Source organism: the organism of the source record quoted next, unplaced genomic scaffold, assembly GCF_019419815.1.
Source record: "Pyrus x bretschneideri cultivar Hongxiangsu unplaced genomic scaffold, Pyrus_bretschneideri_v1 Contig7, whole genome shotgun sequence".
Lineage (NCBI taxonomy): Eukaryota > Viridiplantae > Streptophyta > Magnoliopsida > Rosales > Rosaceae > Pyrus > Pyrus x bretschneideri.
Window position 1 is genome coordinate 7,669,321 of NW_025999809.1, and position 22,330 is coordinate 7,691,650.

The following is a 22,330-nucleotide window of genomic DNA, read 5'->3' on the forward strand; positions in this document are numbered from 1 at the left end:
TGCCAAAACCCGCAAATAAAGTTTATGATCAAGTCGTTGTCAAAAGGAGACAAGAAGTTTGTGATCAAGGAATCAAATTATAGCAAAGAAGGTTGTGATTAAGAAATCAAATTATCATGATGTAACCACAATAAAAGCTTGAATTGTAATACAAAGACAAATGAAACGAAGTGGTTGGAGTTTGGCATGATGATTAAAAAGTGGTGTGTATTTTTTAAAACAAAAAAGTATTTGCAAATTGAAAACTTCTCCGTCGAGTAAGAAAAATAATTAAGCTGTTAACAAATTAAAAACCTATCAATTTATGTTTTAAGTCGCATTAGAAATGGAGGAGTAGCCTCTTAATTTGGTCACTACTAGGTGTTGATCACACTTGGAATTACCTTGGAATTACATAAGCACATCCAAGCAGTTCCACATTGCTTTCAAATAAGGCCATGCTTTCTTCACTCACAGTCACCCATTCTTCAATTCCACTGCAATTTCCTTTGTCCGTCAATACAATTATGTTCTTACTTGCAATACAAGCTACGCTCACCCATGACGGTATTCCCCATCCGAAATTGGCTTCGTAGAAAGGAAACCTAAACCAATTTGTGCAGCTATAAATCTCCATTTTGTCATTATTTTTTGCATATTGTGCTTATCTTTGATTTCTTGCCATGCCTCATCAGAATCAGACAAGTTTTGCAGCATATTTTTTTTTCATTCCTTCAATGCTTTCTCTCAATTTAGCAAACGAGTCTTTTGGATTTATCACACTAGTCTCTTCATCAGCCTTTATGTAAAGGAACCCAAAACATTCCCAGCCAAGTTATCTGGAAAGGGAGGCACAACCCTTTTGCGCAAGTTCACATCTTGACAGAAAAAATGAAGGCCCTTGCTTCCCCAAGTTTGCTCTCGATGCTTTGGTTGCAAACTTCCAAATGAGTGCTGAAACCGCTTCTCCGCATGTAGGTTTGGGAACAACTGAACTGGCTTCTTCAGATTGGAGAGTGGCAATCTGTGAGGAATCAAATACATACCTTTGTGTTATGCATTTTTCTTTGATGACTTCCCTTGCTGGTGGTTGTGATGAGTTTGAAAATCCTATTGGTGGAAAAACAGATGCAGCACCAAAAAAGTTTAGTACCTAATCACTGTCACTTGACTCAAGGGCTATTGTGGCCCAACAATTGATGAATGTGCGTAGTGTGGATGCATTAGCAATCCTATGTGAAATGCTCAACCCAATTGCCATTCCACCACACTCAAACAAGTTAACTCGGACAAAAAGCAACCAGCCTGTGCCTGCTTCTTTGGATTCAATCCAATTGGAAGGAATCGTTTCAATATCTGGCCACCAGAGTTTTCCATAATATCCAACAAGCAACAGCTGATTCACACTTTGCTGAATGCAGTTCCATCACTCAACTATGGAATTACCTTCCACAATCTTTCCTGCTAAAGGGTAAAAGTGAGTGAGAGTTTTAGCTAATGATTCTATTAGATGCTGCCATCTTTCATCGACAGCATGGCATGGTGGCAAGTATTGACCTTACTAGTAGTAGTGGTAGTACTGGTAATAGAATAGAAGAGGAGTGGGGTGTAAATTACAATAGCCATCTGACCAAAAACAGAGAGTTTATGACTTCTCAAGTGATGAGGAGTTGAGGTGGATGGTTTAATTGTTTGCCACTCAATAATTTCTACCTAGATTTCTGTGGCCATCTTACCTAGATCTAGGTAGCTGATGCCTTGCTAGATCATATAAACACTTGCGAACTGATCATAAAATATGTATAGACTCTCCTTAGTATTTACCAAGAGCGCTCAGCTACTGTTTACGGCACTAGACATGTTTGTACATATAGCGATGCTACGCGTAGTGCCAAACTCTACTATGGTATGCATAATAATTAAAAAACAAATCCGGTCTTTTATTAAGAAAAGTCAATGGCTAAAAGCAACACAATGTTAACCACTCCACAAAGGGAACGACATCACCCCAATAATTGAAAGAGACAAGAGGATACTAATTAATTACAGTCATATAGAGAAGCATCTGCAAGCAAGCAGCTCCTGACTACTATTAGTTATGGCTGTGAATACTTTTGAAGCCAACTGAACTGGTATGCCATTGCGATCTTCAAAGATCACAGTTCATGTATTAGATAATAATTGAAATACACAGAGGGTGAAACATATCTCCTTCATTCATTAATTGTTCTAATATAAAGCTGAAAACATATCAATTTTATTGAAGATACACTACAGAACCAATAAGAAGCAAAAAGTAATGAAAACGCAGAGACAGTAGAAGCATCGAAACAACAATTTAAACGTATACAATCACATCCTTCTAAGAACCGCAAGAGGATGTTAATTAATGACAGGCGGATTCACAGAAGCATATGCAAGCAGGTCTTCATGTCTTTCAATTATGGCCATGTCTTCTTCTGTGAAAGTCAACAACGCTTCCACGCCAAAACCATCACTTGTGTCCATCAATATAATCGTATTCTTGAATTCACTACTACAAATACTCACCCATGACGGCTGCCCCCATCCAAAATTTGTTTCATAGAAGGGAAACCTGCACCAACTGCTACAACTATAGGTCACTATACTGTCATTTATCAGGATATTCCCGTGCTCTTTGACACTTTGAAGTGCATCCTCACAACCAACACTGTTAGGATACTTTTCTTTATATTCCTCGATGCCTTTCCTGAATTTTGCAACCAAGATTTCCAGATCCACCTCACTCTCCGTACTCATTGCTGCAAAGTACCACGAAAAGTTCCCCAATATGTTTTCCATCAAGGTTTTCCCTGATCTTTTTCTCATGTTCACCACTTGAGACCACACAGATGGTTTTGTAAAACCCAAGTTTGATCTTGAAGCTTCCATTGCGCATTTCCAAATGAGCGCTGAAACAACTTCAACTCGCGTAGGATTTGGCACGGTGGCACTGGCAGCTTTGGACTTGAGGGCAGCAATCTTTGAGGCATCAAACACAAATCTTTTTCCTATACCCTTATCTGGAGGAAATTCTGTGGTTCCTTGCTGCGAATTTAAGATATCTTGAGGTGGGAAGATAGTAGCTGCAATGCCAAATTCTGGAGAAGGCACTGCATGGTCAGTAGCACCCGCCGAGCCAAGGGCAATTGCGGTCCAGCTTTTGATGAATGCGCTGAGTGTAGAAGCATCAGCGACCTTATGTGAAATACTCATCCCAATTGCCAATCCACCACATTTAAATGAGCTGACCTGCACTAGCAGAAGATGGCCTGTCTCTGCTTGTTTGGAATCTATTGAAGTTGGAATCAACTGTCCTAAGATCTGGAAATCAGGTTTGTCCAAAATCTTCGATATGGGACAGTTGACTTGCGCTTCAATCAATCCAGCCCCATGGTCACTGCAGCTGATCGAAACATTAAATACGAATTCTCCTGCAAAGGGGTAGAAGTGAGTAAGGGCTTCAGATAACGATCTTTTTAGAAGGCCGAATCTATCAGCAAACAAAGCATGGTGATCGATACTGGCCTCATCACCGCCGTTGGGATAGAAGAGAATTAGTGGGACATAAATTTCAGGAGTAAGCTGATCATAACCAGAGAGGCTGCAAGTTTTAAGGTGGTGAGGAGTTGGAGAGGAAGGCTTAATTGTTTCCTTGTGGAGGATTTCAACCTTGATGTCTGAAGCCATCTTTTGCTCTACACTTGAGTTGCATAACAGAGGTCCTCCATATATAATTCAATACAAAAAGTCAGGTACCTCTGGGATGAAATCAATGTTATTTATTTTATTCAGCTTATTGTATTCATCAACAATTACTAGAAGGGTTTAGGTGATACTCAACCCCAACCATTGGCCAATGGCCAAAAGTTATTGGCCTTAGGCGCCGTAACATCTTTGCTTCCGATGGTAGGCTTAAACATACGTCCAGGATGAAAAAAATAAATAATAAGCAAGAAATAGGCCAGCATCTTGGCAGTCTAAGCCCCGCAGCTGCGCGTGGACGCGTGAAGAAATGGTTTAATTGTTTCTTTGTGAAGGACTTCAACCTTCATTTCTGAAGGCATCTTTTGCTTCACACTTAATTTCATAACAAAGACCCTGCATATATACACAGATTTAGACGGCTGCAGTTCCTGTGCGATGAAATTCAAGTTCATTATTTTGTTTTATTCATTTTATTTATATTTCCTAAATATTATATATACGTACATGATTGATGTGTCAAAAAAGATAGGGAAAGTGATTGCCTTTTTGAAATCCCTTTTGACCTTGTACACTCATCGACCCAGCCACTAAATCCTGTCTCTTGATTCTTTTTTGTAGCAATCACCAAATTCATTATCTGTTGTGAATAATACGTGGTTGGCCCACATGAATGGTTTGTTATTATTTATGCACAGTATTTTTACTATTTATTTGTGGAAAATTTGTAAAGTGAATAGCATTCTCCTTACTATAAAATAAATGAGAGGTGAAGAAGGAGGAGAGATACGAATAAGGAGAGAAGCCAAACGGCTGAGAAGAGAGGAGGAATAGAGAGATAATAGGGAGAGTCATCTTTGTATTTTTATGATTCTAGATTATAAATGAAAGCACCACTGTTGTCTCAAAGACGTACTCCAGTCACACTAATTATAGAGGAACCTTGTAAATTTTGTGTCTTGTTTATTCCACTGCACACACAACAGTCGATTTTACAACACGTTATTAGCACGAGAAGCTTTTATGTCAGTGGAAAGCACAACGCCATAAATCTGGTGAAGCATTACCTACCTCTCACCTCTGCCAGCCAAAATCTCACAGAATAAAAGGTATGTCCATTTTCTGTCTCTCCCATTGCGCTAGAAGCGTCCCACTGAATTCCGGTGAGAATTGAAATTTACAACAACTTGTAGTCGTCATGAGATAAGAAAACTCATGCCTGACAACTAGTTTCTAGTGATCCAGAAAAATCTCATCAGACTTGGAAACTCAGATCGCGTCGTTTTCAATGGATCTCTAGAACTCCCATGAATACTCGGTTGTTTGAGATGGTGATGGCAGGACTGACTCCACATAGGCCTCTTAAGCGGATGAAATTGATTACCCGCTCTTTACTCATGAAAACGAAATTGTCAGTTTTCTACATAGGGACATGTAAATTTTACATGATGCATTATTAGTTTGGTTGAGACCTATTACCAACCATCAAGACTTCTCAGTACAACTTATGTTTGACTACTAGCCAAACATTACACATTTACGAGTTTTTGGTTGTGTTATCTATGTGCCTATTGCACTACCACAATATACTAAAATGGGGCATCAACGCAAACTGGGAATTTATGTTGGATTCATTATCTATCATTCAATATTTAGAACCCTTGACTGGGGATATGTTTACTGCATGGTTTGCGGACTGTCATTTTGATAAGACAATTTTATCGCCATTAAGGGGAGAAAATAACATCGTTCCAGAAGAACAATGAGAAAATATCATTCCAGAAGAATGATGAGAAAAGACAGTTCTAGAAGAACGAAGAGAATTTGTCTTACTTTGATTCACGAAGCAATCAATGAGAAAATGAAGTAAGAATAATTGAATGACGCAACGAAAGTGATAAAATCACATATACTTGCTGCAAATATGCTTACAAGAATTGATGTCCCTGTTGGACAAGATAATGTGGCAGTAAATGATTTATCTGTTGCACACCTGAAGCATGGCAGACCTTCAGACTCGAAAAGATTTAGTCCTTCGAAAAAAGAATAATATGGCACTACTAAACTATTGCATTTCCGAAGCATAATTGTTGCATGCCGAAAGTATGACAATCGCTGCATGGATACACATCCCAGAAAGGACAATTTGCGGACATGAGAATGTTGATGTCTTATGCATGAAGCATGATAGATGTATAGGTTCCAATGACTCAACTCTCGAAAGTAGAGGATAAAATTCAAGCTCTATAATGCTTCAAAAGAGGTTATGATCCACACTTTAAACTATGACTGTACTAGAAGAGACAATGTAATGCCCTTCAAGAGGCATAGGATATCTAAAGAAATGAAAAATTTTAATGCATGCACATGCACATGAGAATATGGGATCACGGATTGATGATAACCAATGGTAATTTTGGTCGTGGTACTAAGAGGGGGGATCTCTATTTTGTGGATGATGTCAGTACAGGACGGGTCAATCTCGCCCAATGAGCCGTTAATCACAAACGGCATCAGATATGGTTATGGCATCGCCGATTGGGTCATCCGTCTTTTAGTTATTTACGGCATATGTTTCCAGATTTATTTATTGGTTGTTTGGTTTCAGACTTTAAATGTGACACTTGCGTACTTGCCAAGAGTCACCGTGTTTCTTATCCGTTGAATTCTAATAAAAGTGTTATTCCTTTTGGTCTTGTTTATTCGGATGTTTAGGGGCCATCTCCGATTACTACTTCATCTAGTATTAGGTGGTTTGTAACGTTCATAGATGATTGCATACGGATGACATGGTTATACCTTCTTAAGCATAAAAGTGATGTGTTTCTGGCGTTTAAGACATTCCACACCATGGTTCAGACACAATTTTCCACTAAAATCTAGATTTTGCGATCTGATAATGGTGGTGAATATGTTAATAATGATTTTACACATTATTTAACTAATCAAGGAATATTCCATGAGATTACTTGTCCTCAGACACCTCAACAGAATGGGGTGGTTGAGCGCAAAAATCGCCATCTATTAGAAACGGCTTCATCATTATTGATTAGGGCGGATGTTCCCCGCTCCTCTTGGGATGTTGCTCTTCAGACTTCCACTTACCTTATCAACCACATGTCATCCAAAGTATTGAATTTTCTTACACCTTTGCAAGTTCTTGCTACATTCTTGCCTCTACCGTCCATTTTGGTGCTCCCACCACGAGTTTTTGGTTGTGTTGCCTTTGTTCATCTACATAAAAATCAACGGACAAAACTTGACCCATGTGCTCTCCGTTGTGTTTTCATGGGATATGGACTACATTAGAAAGGGTACCGTTGTACCACCCTCTTTCACGTCAGATGTATACTACCATGGAAGTTACTTTTTTTTAGTCTAAGATGTATTACTCTCCAGCTTTTTCCAACCCTCCTCTTCACGGAGAGACACTGCATGACGAGCAGGTTTGGACCATATATGGCTACTACCACTGATCTTCCGCTGCCACTAGTAGCTGAGCCAATAGTCGAGCCCGCAGTGGCTACGATGCCAGCCCAGCCAACAAAAACAACATCCTTGCTCATAAAACCAGCGGCAGGCACGACACTACCGTCCTCACTCACGGCAACAGGGTTGCCACTTGTTGATCTTGAGACTTCTACTGATATTACTCCCCATCGTCTCAAAATATAGTACCGCCAAATGACCATACTCCAGAGAATATTCCTAAGGTAAGATCTACTATCCCTATTGATGTATTCGATGTTCTGAATTATCAGTTACCTTTCAGGCATAACCAGGGAAAGCCACGCAATCGATATTCACCGGAAACAACAAAAGTCTCTAAATATCTCATTGCCAACTATGTGTCATCACATAAATTATCAAAACTCGGCAAAACTTTTGTACAACAAATATCCAATGATAGCACACCAAGTTCATTAAAAGAGGCACTATCTGATGATTGATGGACCAAGGCAATGAAGGAAGAAATGGATGCACTTCAGAAAAATCAAACATGGGATTTAGTTCTGCTACCCTGAGGAAAGAAGATAGTGGGATGTCGATGGGTGTACACCATCAAGTACAAAGCCGATGGGTCGATTGAATGATACAAAGCACGATTGGTGGCCAAAGGATACACTTAGACGTATGGTGTTGATTATACAGAAACATTTGCTCCGGTAGAAAAGATTAATACGGTAAGAGTGTTACTTTCGTTGGTGGCTAACTTGGATTGGCCATTACAGCAATTTTATGTGAAAAATGCTTTCTTACATGGTAATCTTAAAGAAGAAGTGTATATGAATATTCCACCTGGTTAGGCATCGGTTTCACAACCCGGAATGGTGTGTAAGTTGAATAAGGCATTGTATGGATTGAAACAATCACCTCGAGCATGGTTTGGTAGGTTCTGGACGGCTATGAGGAAGTATGGGTTCAAGCAGAGCAATTCTGATCATACACTTTTCTTGAAACGTCGAATGGGTAAATTGATGGCAATTATTATTTATGTGGATGATATGATTGTTACGAGTGATGATAAAGAGGAAATATCAAGCCTGAAAGATTACTTAGCAACTGAGTTCGAGATGAAAGATCTTGGTGGATTGAAATATTTCTTGGGTATAGAAGTAGCTCGATCTAAACAGGGTATATTTCTATCTCAAAGAAAATATGTTCTTGACTTGTTAGCCGAAACCGGAATGCTTGATTGTAAACCGGTTGACACCCCTATAGTCCAAAATCACCATCTTGCCGTGCACCCTGATCAAATTCCCACTAACTGAGATCGTTATCAAAGGTTAGTTGGGAGGTTAATTTATTTATCTTGTATCAGGCCTAATATTGCATATGCAGTAAGTGTTGTTAGTTAATTTATGCATTCCCCGAGTGATACGCATATGGGTGCAGTTGAACGCATTCTACGATACCTAAAGTCTGCCTCGGGTATAAGCATCATGTTTTCTAAGAATGGTCATTGCCAGATAGAAGGTTTTACCGATGCAAATTGGGCAGGGAATATTACTGATCGATGGTCTACATCGGGTTACTTTACATTTGTGGGGGGAAATTTAGTGACTTGTCGGAGTAAGAAATAGAAAGTGGTTGCTTTATCAAGTGCAGAGGTGGAATACAGAGGTATGGCAAAAGGAGTATGTGAATTATTATGGCTTCGGAGGTTACTCAAAGAACTCGAGTGTCCTTCAATGTTGGCTTCGAATTTGTTTTGTGATAATAAAGCAGCAATTGATATCTCACACAACCCAATCCAGCATGATCGCACGAAACATGTGGAAGTTGACAGACACTTCATTAAGGAAAAGTTGGATGGGAATATTATTCAATTCGTGTTCGTAAAGTCAGAGGATCAATTAGCGGACATCTTAACTAAAGCTGTTGCCAGTTAAGCGTTCTACAACTCTCTCAGTCAAGTTGGGCATGAACGACATTTATGCATCAACTTGAGGGGGAGTGTTGGAGAGTTGACCTTTGTAATTAGCTTAGTTACCTGTTTGGGTCCTTGTAATCAGGATGTAATTAGGATAGATATTATTTTGTGTTTTTTTCCTTGTAAATCAATCTTGTACAATATATATTTCCCTCCTTGATGAGAAGAATAATATCAGAAAATTAAACCCCAAAATAAGCCCGAGTTAGCAGAGGCGAAGTGAACACAATGAACTAATGGAAGTCAACTTCTTTCTATGTGCTTTCTTGCTGGAATCGATGCAAATTGTTTGCCTCTCAGTAATTTATATCTTCATTTTCGATGAAAGCTTAAGGGTTTGGTATTCTTCTTGAATCTATTTAAAAAAAAAAAAAAAAAAAAAACTATTGAATATCAAGTAATTTAGTTATATTCACCATTTTTTAAGATGTCTAATATTCACATATTTCTTTTTACTTTTCACACCCTTTATTAATTTATATCCTTTGATTTTCTTCAATTCATTTGATCCGACAGCTGAAAATTAAAAAGATGTGTGAGAAGTAAAAAGGAGTGTGCACACACCCTTTTCATAAAACAAAGAATTGGATCAAAGAAGAATACTAAATAGATAATTTTCCTATTAATAAACACTTGTATGACCAAAATATACACATATTTGCGTAATTTCAAAAGGATCCTAACCAGTCAGAACCTCATGTACAGACCCTACGCCACCTTGTGCAGCTATAAATCTCCATTTCGTCATTATTTTTCGGTTTATTGTGCTTATTGCCATGCCTCATCAGAATCAAAGACAAGTTTTGCAGCATATTTTTCTTTCAATCCTTCAATGCCTTCCATCAATTTAGCAACCAAGTCTTTCAGATTATGACACTACTCTCTTCATCAGCCTTTGATATAAATGAACCCACAACATTCCTAGCTAAGTTTTCTGGCAAGGGAGGCACAACCCTTTTGCGCAAGTTCACATCTTGATAGAAAAATGAAGGCCTTTGCTTCCCCAAGTTTGATCTCGATGCTTTGGTTGCAGACTTCCAAATGAGCGCTGAAACCACTTCTACGCATGTAGGTTTGGGAACAACTGAACTGGCTAATTCAGATCGAAGAGTGGCATTCTTTGAGGCATCAAACACATACCTCTATGTTATGAATTTTTCTTTGATGACTTCCCTTGCTGGTGACTGTGATGAGTAGAAAATCCTATTGGTCAAAAAACAGATGCGGCACCAAATTCTGGAAGGTTCAGTACCTGATCACTGTCACTTGACCCAAGGGCTATTATGGCCCAACAATTCATGAAAGTTCATAATGTGGATGCATCAGCCAATCCTATGTGCAATGCTCAACCCAATTGCCATTCCACCACACTCAAACAAATTAACTTGTACAAAAAGCAACCAGCCTGTGCTTCTTTGGATTCAATTTCAATTGGAGGATTGGTTTCAATATCTGGCCATCTGGGTTCTCCAAAATATCCAACAAGCAACAGCTGATTTGTGCTTTGATGAATGCAGCACCATCATCATTGCACTTGACTATGGAATTACCTTTGACAATCCTTCCTGCTGAAGGGTAGAAGTGAGTGAGAGTTTTAGCTAATAATTCCATTAGATGCTGGCATCTAATGCATGGTGGCGAGTACTGACCTTACTGGTTGTAATGGTAGTACTGGTAATGGGATAGGAGAGAAGTAGTGGGGTGTAAATTTCGATAGCCATCTGATCGAAAAAAGAGAGCGTATAACTTCTCAAGTGAAGAGGAGTTAAGGTGGAAGGTTTAATTGCTTGCCAGTCAATAATTTCTACCTTGATTTCTGTGGCCATCTTACCTTGCTCTAGGTAGTTGATGCCTTGCTAGATCATGTAAACACTTATGATTTGATCATATAATATATATATATATATATGCATATATGTATAGGCTCTCCTTAGTATTCACCATGAGCGCTCAAGTGCTAACAAACTCGAGTTTACGGCGCTGCACATATTTGTATTTATAGCGATGCTATGCATAGTGCCAAACTCTACTACGGTATGCATAATAATTAAAAAACAAATCCGGTCTTTTATAAAGAAAAGTCAATGATTAAAAGTAACACATTCTTAATCACTCCACAAAGAGAACGACATCACACCAACAATTGAAAGCGAGAAGAGGATACTAATTAATTACAGAGTCATATAGAGAAGCATCTGCAAGCAAGCGGCTCCTGATTGCTTTAGTTATGGCCATGGCTTCTTCTTTTGAAGTCAACTGAGCTGGTATGCCATTGCCATCTTCAAAGACCACGGTTCATGTATTAGATAATAATTGAAATACACAGACGGTGAAATATATCTCCTTCATTCATTGATTGTTCTAATATGAAGCTGAAAACATATCAAATTTATTGAAGATGCAGTACAGAAACAATAAGGAGCAAAAAGTAATGAAAGCACACAGACAGTAGAAGCATCGAAACAATAATTCAAATGTATACAATCACATCCATCTAAGAACCGCAAGAGGATGTTAATTAAATGACAGGCGGATTCACAGAAGCATATGCAAGCAGGTCTTCATGTTTTTCAATTATGGCCATGTCTTCTTCTGTGACAGTCAACAACGCTTCCACACCAACACCATCACTTGTGTCCATTAATAGAATCGTATTCTTGAATTCACTACCATAAGTACTCACCCATGATGGCTGCCCCCATCCAAAATTTGTTTCATAGAAGGGAAACCTGCACCAACTGCTACAACTATAGGTCACCATACTGTCATTTATCAGGATGTTCCCAGACTCTTTGATGCTTTGAAGTGCATCCTCACAACTAACACTGTTTGGATACTTTTCTTTATATTCCTCAATGCCATTCCTGAATTTTGCAACCAAGCCTTCCAGATCCACCTCACTCTCCATACTCATTGCCGCAAAGTACCACAAAAAGTTCCCCAATATGTTTTCCGCCAAGGTTTTCCCTGATCTTTTTCTCATGTTCACCGCTTGAGACCACACAGATGGTTTTGTAAAACCTAAGTTTGATCTTGAAGCTTCCATTGCACATTTCCAAATGAGCGCTGATACAACTTCAACTCGTGTAGGATTTGGCACAGTGGCACTGGCAGCTTTGGACTTGAGAGCAGCAACCTTTGAGGCATCAAACACAAATCTCTTTGTTATACCCTTATCTGGAGGAAATTCCACGGTTACTTGTTGTGAATTGAAGATATCTTGTGGCGGGAAGAGAGTAGCTGCGATGCCAAATTCTGGAGAAGGCACTGCATGGTCAGTAGCACCTGCCAAGCCAAGGGCAATTGCGGTCCAGCTTTTGATGAATGCGCTGAGTGTGGAAGCATCAGCGACCTTATGTGAAATGCTAATCCCAATTGCCAATCCACCACATTTAAATGAGCTGACCTGCACCAGCAGAAGATGCCCTGTCTCTGCTTGCTTGGAATCCATTGAAGTTGGAATCAACTGTCTGAAGATCTGGAAATCAGGTTTGTCCAAAATCTTCGATATGGGACAGTTGACTTGGGCTTCAATCAATCCAGCCCCATGGTCACTGCAGCTGATAGAAACATTATATATAAATTCTCCTGCAAAGGGGTAGAAATGAGTGAGGGTTTTAGATAACGATTTTTTTAGAAGGCTGAATCTATAAGCAAACGAAGCATGGTGATCGAGACTGGCCTCATCACCGCCATTGGGATAGAAGAGAATTAGTGGGACATAAATTTCAGGGGTAAGCTGATCATAACCGGAGAGGCTGGTAGTTTTAAGGTGGTGAGGAGTTGGAGAGGAAGGTTTAATTGTTTCCTTGTGGAGGATTTCAACCTTGATCTCTGAAGCCATCTTATTGCTCCACACTTGAGTTGCATAACAAAACAAAGACCCTCAATATAAAGGAGGCGAAGTGAACACAATGAATTAATGGAAGTCAACTTCTTTCCATGTGCTTTCTAGCAACACAATGAACTAATTAATGGAAGTCAACTTCTTTCCATGTGCTTTCTTGCTGGAACCGAAGGTAAACTGTTTGCCTCTCGGTATTTTATACCTTCATTTAAGAAAGTCTTCTTAGCATTTCTCAAGTTATAAACCATGCTTCTTCTGTTTTCATAAAGAGTAATGCTAGCGAAACTAAATTTATTGACTAAAATTGCAAACTAAATGATGTGTCACCAATAATAAATAAGCACATTAATCAACATTTAAGTAATAATTCAATCATCAACTTCCATTTCTTTACTCCAATTGCTTTCACCGCATTATTTTCTTCAACAAAAGTAAAAGTTGTAAGAGGAGATCTTACACCATCAAGAATGTCAATATTCCTCCATATCCTCAAACCGTAAAACGCGTATGAGGTCATTACTAACCTTAACCTGTAGTTGGTAATCTTTTTTTCCCTGGATTTTGTAAGAGCTGCAGACTTTGGTTTCGTTACGTTGGCAAGAGAAATGTGCTCCTCCCTTCGAACTCAAGTTTGAACCTAAACAATTTCACTAGGTTGCGCTCATACTTGTAACTTGTTCGAATGCATGAAAAAAAACATACTTACATAGGAAACCTGATCTGCTCTATGTATTATGCTAATTAGTCAACTATGAAAACCAATTGCATACCATATAGCCCCAAAAACTTAAGTTGCTAGGGAACACATGACGCTTTGCCCCATGCTACAAACTAAACAAATTAAGAAGTGAGGAATCTTGGGGAATCAGAACATCTCGCCAAAAAGTCTCCAGCATGTAACATGTTAGACGGTCACTTGCCTAAAAAATTAATTTGTCTGGGAAATGGGGGCTAATAATGCTTCGGGAGCCCTTAGAAATCGACAACGTAGGCCTTGTTTGAAGGAAGCCAAGGCCATACTTGAAGGCAACAAAGAGCTGCTCCGAATCTGACTGTAGTACCCAAAAAAATTAAACCCCTCCTCTCTTGTGCTTCAGAAATATAACTTATTCATTCATGTTTGTTCTTATATAGTTCAGAAAACATATCATTTTTTATCGGGAAAAAAAACCACACATACAAATAAGAGGCAATGAAATGAAAGCACAAACAGCAATGAAACGAAATCACAAACATAGTACAAGCATCGAAGCATTCTTGAGAGAGCTCCAAATCAAAGATCCACACAATGTAAGCACACAAAGTAATGATTAAATGACAGTTGAATTCACTGAAGCATACGCAAGCAGCTCCTTGTTGCTTTCAATTATGGCCATGTCTTCTTCTTTGAGAGTCAATGTACGCTTCTATGCCAACCCCGTCACTCATGTCCATCAACAGAATTTTATTCTTCAACTCACTGCCATGGGTACTCACCCATGAAGGCTTCCCCCACCCGAAATTGGCTTCGTAGAAGGGAAACCTGCACCAACTGGTACAAGTATAATTTTCTGTACTATCCTTTAGCAAGAGATTCCCGGACTCTTTCAAGCTTTGAAATATAACCTCACTACTAAGTCCATTAGAATACTTTTCCTTATATTCCTCAATGCCTTTCCTGAGTTTCCCAACCAAGCTTTCAAGATCCAATTCACTTTCCATAGTCGTTGTTGTAAAGTACCACAAAAAGTTCCCCAATATGTTTTCTGTCATTGCCTGCCCTGATCTTTTCCTCATGTTCAACACTTGAAGCAACACAGATGGCTTTACAAAACCCAAGTTTGATCTCGATGCTTCAGTGGCACACTTCCAAATGAGCGCGGACACAACTTCAACACGCGTTGGATTCGGCAGGGTGATACTGGCAGCTTTGGACTTGAGAGCAGCAATCTTTGCAGCATCAAACACAAATCTCTTTGTTACACACTTGTTTTCCGCAAATTCCACAATTGGTTTGGATGAGCTAAAGAAATCTTGTGGTGGGAATAGAGTAGCTGCAACCCGAAACTCTGCAGGAAGCACAGCAGGAACAGTAGTAATACCTGAGCCAAGGGCAATTTCAGTCCAGCTTTTGATGAATGTGCTTAGTGTAGAGGCATCGGCGACCTTATGTGAAATGCTGACCCCAATTGCCATTCCACCACATTTAAATAAGTTGACCTGGACAAGGAGAAGATGGCCTGCCTCTGCTTGCTTGGATTCTACAGCAGTTGGAACAAATAGTTTTAGGATCCCTAAATCAGGGTTCTCCAAAATCTTCGATAAGGAACAGTTGACTTGGGCTTCATGAAATCCAGCCCCATGATCATTGCATCTGATCGAAACGTTGTATACGAATTCTCCGGCAAAAGGGTAGAACCGAGTGAGGGCTTCAGACAACGATGTTTTCAGAAGGTTGGATCTTTCAGCAAACAAAGAATGGTGATCAATATTATTGACCTCCTCATCACTGGAGCTGGGATAGAAGAGAAGTAATGGGACATAAATTTCAGGCGTAAACTGATCGAAAACCGAGAGATCGGTACTTGAAAGGTGGCGAGGAGTTGGAGAGGATGGTTTAATTGTTTCCTTGTGGGTTATTTCAACCTTGATCTTTTCTGAAGCCATCGTTTTTCTCCACTCTTCGACTTTCACAATCATAACAGGACCCTCCATATAACGACGCAGATCTAGATCACCATTATAATATTGTCTCATTATCTACCATTTGCGACTCGAGCAAAGGAAGGCATTGACTAGACATAACCAAAAGTGATCCTATTGTTTGGGTATTGTTCTCCTTAAGGGCTCCATTGTCACTTCTAATACAAACATTTCGAGATGAATTATTTAGAGCATTCAAGATAAATTATTTAGAGAATTGGTCATAAACTCTTATGGAGCATTATTTTCAATCAGGCTTAACTTTATTAACCTTCACTTTTGAGGATTTCAAAGTTTGGAACCTATATATCTGTCATGCCTCAGACATAGAATAGAGTTATATACGTCACTTATGAGACAAGAGCAAAGTATCTATATAGATTCACGATGTTCTTAAAAATATCATTGCTCCCCCTAACGACGAGACAATTTAGTTAAAATACACAAAAATGCGGTAAATACAAGCACAAGTAAATCAACTCAAACCCCAATATTAATTGACAAAACCACCTTTGTGTACACAATTACTTGTTGATTGGAAAATTTACCTCAACTGAATTGATCATGATGATGCATGTGATCAAAATGCATCTCCTAAGCAAAAATTAGCAATGAATAAAATGCTTAAAGCTTTTGTTAAGCCATGAGAAGTTATGTGCTCAAAGTTATCCTAAGTGACTTGAAATAGCCTTCGAAATTTGAGAAATTGCAGTATAATAACTAGCAAATAATATTATGACTATTGTAGCAAGAATTTGCTGTCTTCAGCCTTGACGAAGCCACACGCGCCCAACTTTTTTTTTTTGTGGGGGGGGGGAGTGGGGAGAGTTTGGCCAATGGATCTTCGATGCCTAAGTCAGTAAATCAGAAAAGAGTCAAAATTTTAGGGCTTGTATATATGCGTAGCGTAGAGCTTACCAGTGGATGGTGGAGATGAGGTATTTATGGGAGGTGGCCGAATGGACGAAGAAGGTATAATTCCAAGATATTAATTAGGAGATAATATCATAGAATTATCATGTAAGTATCCTTAATTGATAGTGATGAGGATTCCTTACTTGTTTGAGTTGTTCTTCAATCAGGAATGTATTAAAGATAGGATTTGGTGATAAATCATATCTTTAATGCTTTTGACTTTTCTATGCCGCGAGAAGATGAGCTTGATGGTGTCGTAGGTAGCTGCTCGAGCCTCCAGGGAAGTTGAGCTGCGCATGCGAATATTTGAGAGCCCTGTCCATTTAATGAGGGTAAATCTTGTCTTCTTTGGGAGAAAGTTCACGTGTCGTCTTCTGGATTTTTAGGATTATTTTTTACTCCACAATGACCATCTTATAGGTACATCTAGGTCAAATAGTACACAATTAGATGATGATTAAGCTCACAAATACGCTTTTAAATTCTTGAGAAGAAAATGGGGATTCAAAGTCAATTTTGACTTACATTGTTTGAGGACCAATTTTCCTTACAAGCAATCCTTGCAAGGACGTGCACAAAGCACTACATTGAGGCCTAAACAATATGACCGTACAAATTTGTAATAATCCTACACATCATTGTGGATGTTGAATAGCCGAGATAATCTGGCCATGATTTGTTAATGAACTTCTGGTTCATGACAAACATACATTACTTCTTTTGAGTGTGTGATACAACTCGTAAGAGAACATAGAAGCTTTTTTCTAAAAAAAAAATGAATTGAACGGGATTAACATATAATTCAATATAAAAATAAATAAACTCAATGAACGAATGCATAGTAATATAAGAAAATTGAAATCATCATAATAAAATGCTGAAAAAATAAATGTAATAAAATGAAAAGCCAAGCTAATGGGAGATAATTCAACTGTTAATTGCTTGCAAGCTCAAGCAGATCGGAGATAAAACTCAACAACTAGAATGGAATAAAATGATTTTTCCGTATGTGTGGAGGGCAAATCTTATACGTCAAAGTGGTTATATCCGCCGAGTTAAAATTCGTGGGAGAGTTGTAAAATTGTCTCCAACATTTTTCCTTTTCTTTTAATCAAGACTTGATAAAAATACACCAAATGTTTTGGTGTAAAGCAGTCATGCTCGATGCCTATAATTGCATAACCATAAACGTACCAAAAGTTAGTTTGCGTTGGTTATGTAATTAAGCCAAGAAATTTCAGGCTGTCAATTATATAGAATCAACGAACTCTAGGTTTTAACTAGGATTCATGCCCGCGCGATGCGACGGGTCGTAATTAACAAATACATATAAAAAGGGGCAAGTAAAAGAGTTCATGAATTTCCACAGTGTACCAAGTTAGTAGAAATGTACTCCAAGATGACCAGGTCAAAAAGAGATTCCTTCACTCTCAATATGGTTTATCAAAAGTAATGTCTTATTTCTTCAAGCCAAACATGTAGGACAACACCAATCACAACTACAAATACTAACAATTGTGCAAAAGAGTTATAAAAACACTCATGTACGATATAAGAACAAACCTCACAATTGGTCTTAAGAATTGTTTTTCCAAAGAGACCCCTTACAATGCGATCTAAAAGAAAACAAAACATGAATAATATCAAGGAAAGTACATTTTCTCTGTCAAGTAAAATCTACAGCAGGTAATGAACAAAATACAAAGTTCTCAGCTTTAATTTAATTATTATCAAATATTGAGGGAAATTAACAACTACCCAGAAATGTTTGCTCAAAATTAATTGATAATATGAATAATTAAATTACACAACATTTACAAAACCCAAAGTTCGTAGCTTAATTTGATCTTACCATTTAAGTGGAAGAAGTAAAAAATTATACATAAATGTTTGCACACAATTAATTGATGAAACAACCAATTGGGCAATCAAACCCCCTCTCTCATATCACCTGACGGCAAGATTTGAACCCTTGACGGGGTAGTGTGGTCATTTTGACTCCTAAACTGTAGTGATCCCCAGCAAAAGAAACCGGCAAACAAAGAAAAAAGAACAAACGATGAGCAATAAAACTCACAAACCATAATACACAAAATTCCCTATAACGTAAATTGATAAAGCATTTTACCCAATCCAATTGAATTCCTGATGACAACGCATAAGATAAACTAATAAACCATTGTATCCAAATAACCATTTAATTTTAAACATTTAAAACCGAAGAGAACCAAACGCGCATATTTGGAAAAAAATGGAGTGTTTTGAGTATATAAATCTCACCCTCAACACTTTAAAAATGCAGCGGTCCCAATGGAAAGAGAACTTGCAAAACAGCGTCCCAGCACAAACACAACATATAAAACAAACAAACGAAGAAAAAAAATTTTAAAACCGATAATGAACGTTAAAATTCAAAAATCCTAGGATATAAAATCGCAAACAACATAAAAATTAATAATAAAAGTTATGAAAAAACAAACACCGCTTGACACCAAATGCTTGAAACCAACGACGACCCCAAAGGCAAGCAAGCAAAATCTCAAACCAGTTAAGAAAAAATTAAGAGTCCATTCCTCTGTCATATTCTTTTCCCCTGTTTTGCTACCCCTATTCCCCCTCTTTGTCCCCTTTCTCTCTCACCCTAATATCTCACCTGCAAAATCTTAACGCTGCTGCCTTCCCCCACCAACAAACCCTCAACACCCTGTAATGTTATTTTCTTCCATATCTATAACCAAAAATGCATGCATAAGCACGGTAGAAATTTGCAAAAACCCACAACACAACCTAACTAAAAATCTCACGGATTAAAAGTTTCACCAAAAGAATCCTCCATCTCTCTTATCAAATGAAAACTCCAAAAGCAATTCAATGGTTGATAACAACCCATTTAAAATTGAACCCAAAAAAATTAAAAGCTTCTCTCACATTGATTAGTTGTTCATTCTGCACCTGCATTTTACTAATTCTACGTTAAGAGTTCCATGTACAACTCAAAAAAGCAGATTTTAACAACTAAAAGAATGGACAGTAACACTATATGACCGTGTTATGATAACAAATGATAAACAAAGATTTGCTCAAAAAGCACAGCGTAAAAAAACTCCCAAAAACAAAGATCAGGATCTCTTCATCTGAATTATAAGTATTGTATATAAGTCTTCAAATACAGGACTAATGTGTTATAAGTATGGTGTGTGAAAAGTATTTACAGAACATTGTTCCAAATCAATGGTTGGACAGAATGAAGTATTTACATAACGTTGTTCCAAATCAATAGTTGGACAGCATAACATGATAAACTTATTTTGAGCAGGAAAGTGAAAAACTGTCTAGCAACACAGTCTATCAAGAGATGTAAGTTCTCTATATACATATATATTTATATCAACTTGTCATATTTTATAAAACTAAAAGCATGACAATAAAGGAACCTTGGCTGCCATAAGTCATATCCGGCAACTGCTTCAGCCACCCCCACTAGAATTTAGGGTTGAGTGCATTTCATTCGAAAATCCATCACTATGAAAAATGAAAACAAAAAATCAATTCAAATCCAACATATCCAACAACCCAAATATTATAATAATCTAATCAGACAATAAACAATTAGAGATGAAGCTTAATTACCATAAAAAAATGAGGGGTTGTCTGGTAGAAGCTAGTTGAAGCTTCATCAAATATATAGAGGATGATCAAACAATCAGAGACTAATCTCTCAATTACCTTTCCCGTTCCCAGAAAATCATTTCCAGGCCCACTATGAAATATTAGAAGGTCCGTAAACTCATAAGGCTAATATAGTAAATTAAGTCTCTTCTATCCCTTGCAACGCAAAGCAAAAGAAAGCCCCCTCCTTTTCATAATCCCATACAAGGTGAGGTTAACACTTGCAGAGAGGGAAAATGGCTTATCACTTATGCCATATCTATTGTCTAACATACCTTGAACTGCCAACATCTTTTTGAAGAATGAGATTCCGACCAAGAGAAGCATATGCAAGCAGCTCCTTATTGCTTTCAATTATGGCCATGTCTTCTTCATTAAAAGTTAAGGACACTTCAACACCATCTCCATCTCGCACATCCATCAGCACAATCAAATTCTTGCCTTCGAGACTCTGATTCACCCACGATGGCTTTCCCCATCCAAAATCTGCTGCGTAGAAGGGAAACCTGCACCAACTGCTGCAGGTATAGATTTCTATATCATCCATCTGTAAGAGGTCCCCATACTCTTTCAAGGACTCACATGCATCCCCGGTAACATTACTAGCATATTTTACTTTGAACTCCTCAATGCCTTTCCTCAACTTACCAACTAAGCTTTGAAGGTCAAGATCCACGACTTCACTTTCTCCGGCCCTTGCTATAAACTTCCCCACAAGATTTCCCAATAAATTTTCTGCCGAGGGCCTGCACCAACACGTTTCGCATGTTCACCGCGTGACACCAGGCAGATGGCCTTATTGACCCGAATTTTGATTTTGATGCTTCCATTGCGCATTTCCAAATGAGAGCGGATACTACTTCAATGCGCGTAGGCTTTGGTACAGTAGCACTGGCAGACTTGGACTTGAGTGCAGCAATCTTTGAAGCGTCAAACAAATATCTCCTTGTTATATACTTTTCTTTAGGAAATTCCAAGGTCGGTTGAGGTGCATTGAGAATATCTTGTGGTGGAAAAAGAGAAGCTGCGACACCAAATTCTGCTGGCAGAACTGCCTCGCAATCAGTATTGGGCCTACTGGTCGAGTCAAGTGCAATTTCAGCCCATCTTTTGATGAATGTGCTGATTGTAGACGCATCCGCAACCTTATGCGCAATACTGACTCCAATTGCCATTCCACCGCATTCAAAGAAATTGGCCTGGACTAGTAGAAGATAGCCTGTGACTGCTTGTCTGGATGCCATATCAGCTGGAAGCAATTGTTTTACCATCCCAATATCTGCTTTGTCCAAAATCTTGGATATGGGACAGTTGACTTGGGCTTCAAGAAATGCAACACCATGGTCATTGCAACAGATTGAATCATTATAGTGGAACTTTCCTGCAAAGGGATAGAAGTGAGTGAGTATTTCAGATAATGATGTCTTAAGGATTTTTGATCTTTCAGCTGCTAAAGATCGGTGATCAGTATTATTGTTGGGATAGAAGAGAAGGAAGGGGACATAAATATCAGGAATAAGCTGATCAAAAACAGAGAGGTTGGTTGTTTTGAGGTAGTGAGGAGTTGTAGAGGATGGTCTGATTGCTTCCTTGTGAATGACTTCTACCTTCATCTCTGAACCCATCATTTCTCCGCACTTGAGTTGGGGAAAATGGTGTGAATATTTGTACGACCACAACCCTGCGCAAAGTGCCAAAGTCTGTAGTGGTCTACTAGATCCCGTTTATTGTCCAAACCTATTTTAAGGTATCCACAATATTATATACAACAGTTAGCCAATAATTGAGAAACAATATATTGTTAATGTCCACAAAGAGAGCGACTTTGGACCAATAACTATATGCAAAGAAAGATTCATTGTTCATCCCCTGCTATTTTCCTGTATGAAAGATTCATTAGTGGTTTTTCTCATAGGCTGTGTCATCACACGTACTTTATCTTTTTGTGTAGCTTCATGTTGTAATTGTTTCTCTGGACTCTGGAGTCGGCTCATATGGGTTTCTGTTTCTCTCATATATGTCAGGAAGGAAAGACAATTGCCGCCAAATTAGCGAAGTTAGGGTTGCTCTGCAGTTCA

General features: G+C 38.4%; 3 protein-coding genes, 1 long non-coding RNA gene and 3 pseudogenes across 5 annotated transcripts; all 7 read right to left on the minus strand.

Annotated features, from left to right (window-relative positions):
- Positions 1–379: 379 nt before the first annotated feature.
- LOC125472560 lies at positions 380–1,710 on the minus strand (annotated as a pseudogene).
- Positions 1,711–2,177: 467 nt separating this feature from the next.
- Positions 2,178–4,060, minus strand: LOC103960623 (BAHD acyltransferase At5g47980-like). The gene has a single exon (XM_009373105.3). The coding sequence runs from the start codon at positions 3,688–3,690 to the stop codon at positions 2,362–2,364; it is 1,329 nt and encodes a 442-aa protein (XP_009371380.2). The 5' UTR covers positions 3,691–4,060; the 3' UTR covers positions 2,178–2,361.
- Positions 4,061–9,834: 5,774 nt separating this feature from the next.
- LOC125472561 lies at positions 9,835–10,965 on the minus strand (annotated as a pseudogene).
- A 495-nt stretch (positions 10,966–11,460) lies between these two features.
- On the minus strand, positions 11,461–13,999 carry LOC103960625 (BAHD acyltransferase At5g47980-like). Its single transcript, XM_009373108.3, has one exon. It carries the CDS (start codon positions 12,981–12,983, stop codon positions 11,658–11,660), a length of 1,326 nt encoding a protein of 441 aa, XP_009371383.2. The 5' UTR covers positions 12,984–13,999; the 3' UTR covers positions 11,461–11,657.
- A 121-nt stretch (positions 14,000–14,120) lies between these two features.
- LOC103960624 (BAHD acyltransferase BIA1) lies at positions 14,121–15,783 on the minus strand. Its single transcript, XM_009373107.3, is given in 2 exon segments — positions 14,121–14,386; positions 14,388–15,783. Coding segments are annotated over 2 exon segments (1,425 nt in total). The 5' UTR covers positions 15,723–15,783; the 3' UTR covers positions 14,121–14,296.
- Positions 15,784–17,983: 2,200 nt separating this feature from the next.
- LOC125472509 lies at positions 17,984–20,295 on the minus strand. 2 transcript variants are annotated; one of them, XR_007254475.1, is made up of 3 exons: positions 20,018–20,295; positions 18,535–18,589; positions 17,984–18,199 (listed from the first exon to the last, which is right to left on the minus strand). It is a non-coding gene; the product is annotated as an uncharacterized LOC125472509 (long non-coding RNA). The 2 variants fall into 2 exon arrangements; XR_007254474.1 differs by lacking the exon at positions 20,018–20,295 and having other exon boundaries at positions 18,535–18,731.
- A 216-nt stretch (positions 20,296–20,511) lies between these two features.
- On the minus strand, positions 20,512–21,893 carry LOC103960635 (annotated as a pseudogene).
- Positions 21,894–22,330: the final 437 nt, after the last annotated feature.

What these genes read in the sequence shown, in the direction of transcription:
- LOC103960623 (XM_009373105.3), bottom strand. Translation starts at nt 3,690, where the DNA reads ATGGCTTCAGACATCAAGGTTGAAATCCTCCACAAGGAAACAATTAAG.
- LOC103960625 (XM_009373108.3), bottom strand. Translation starts at nt 12,983, where the DNA reads ATGGCTTCAGAGATCAAGGTTGAAATCCTCCACAAGGAAACAATTAAA.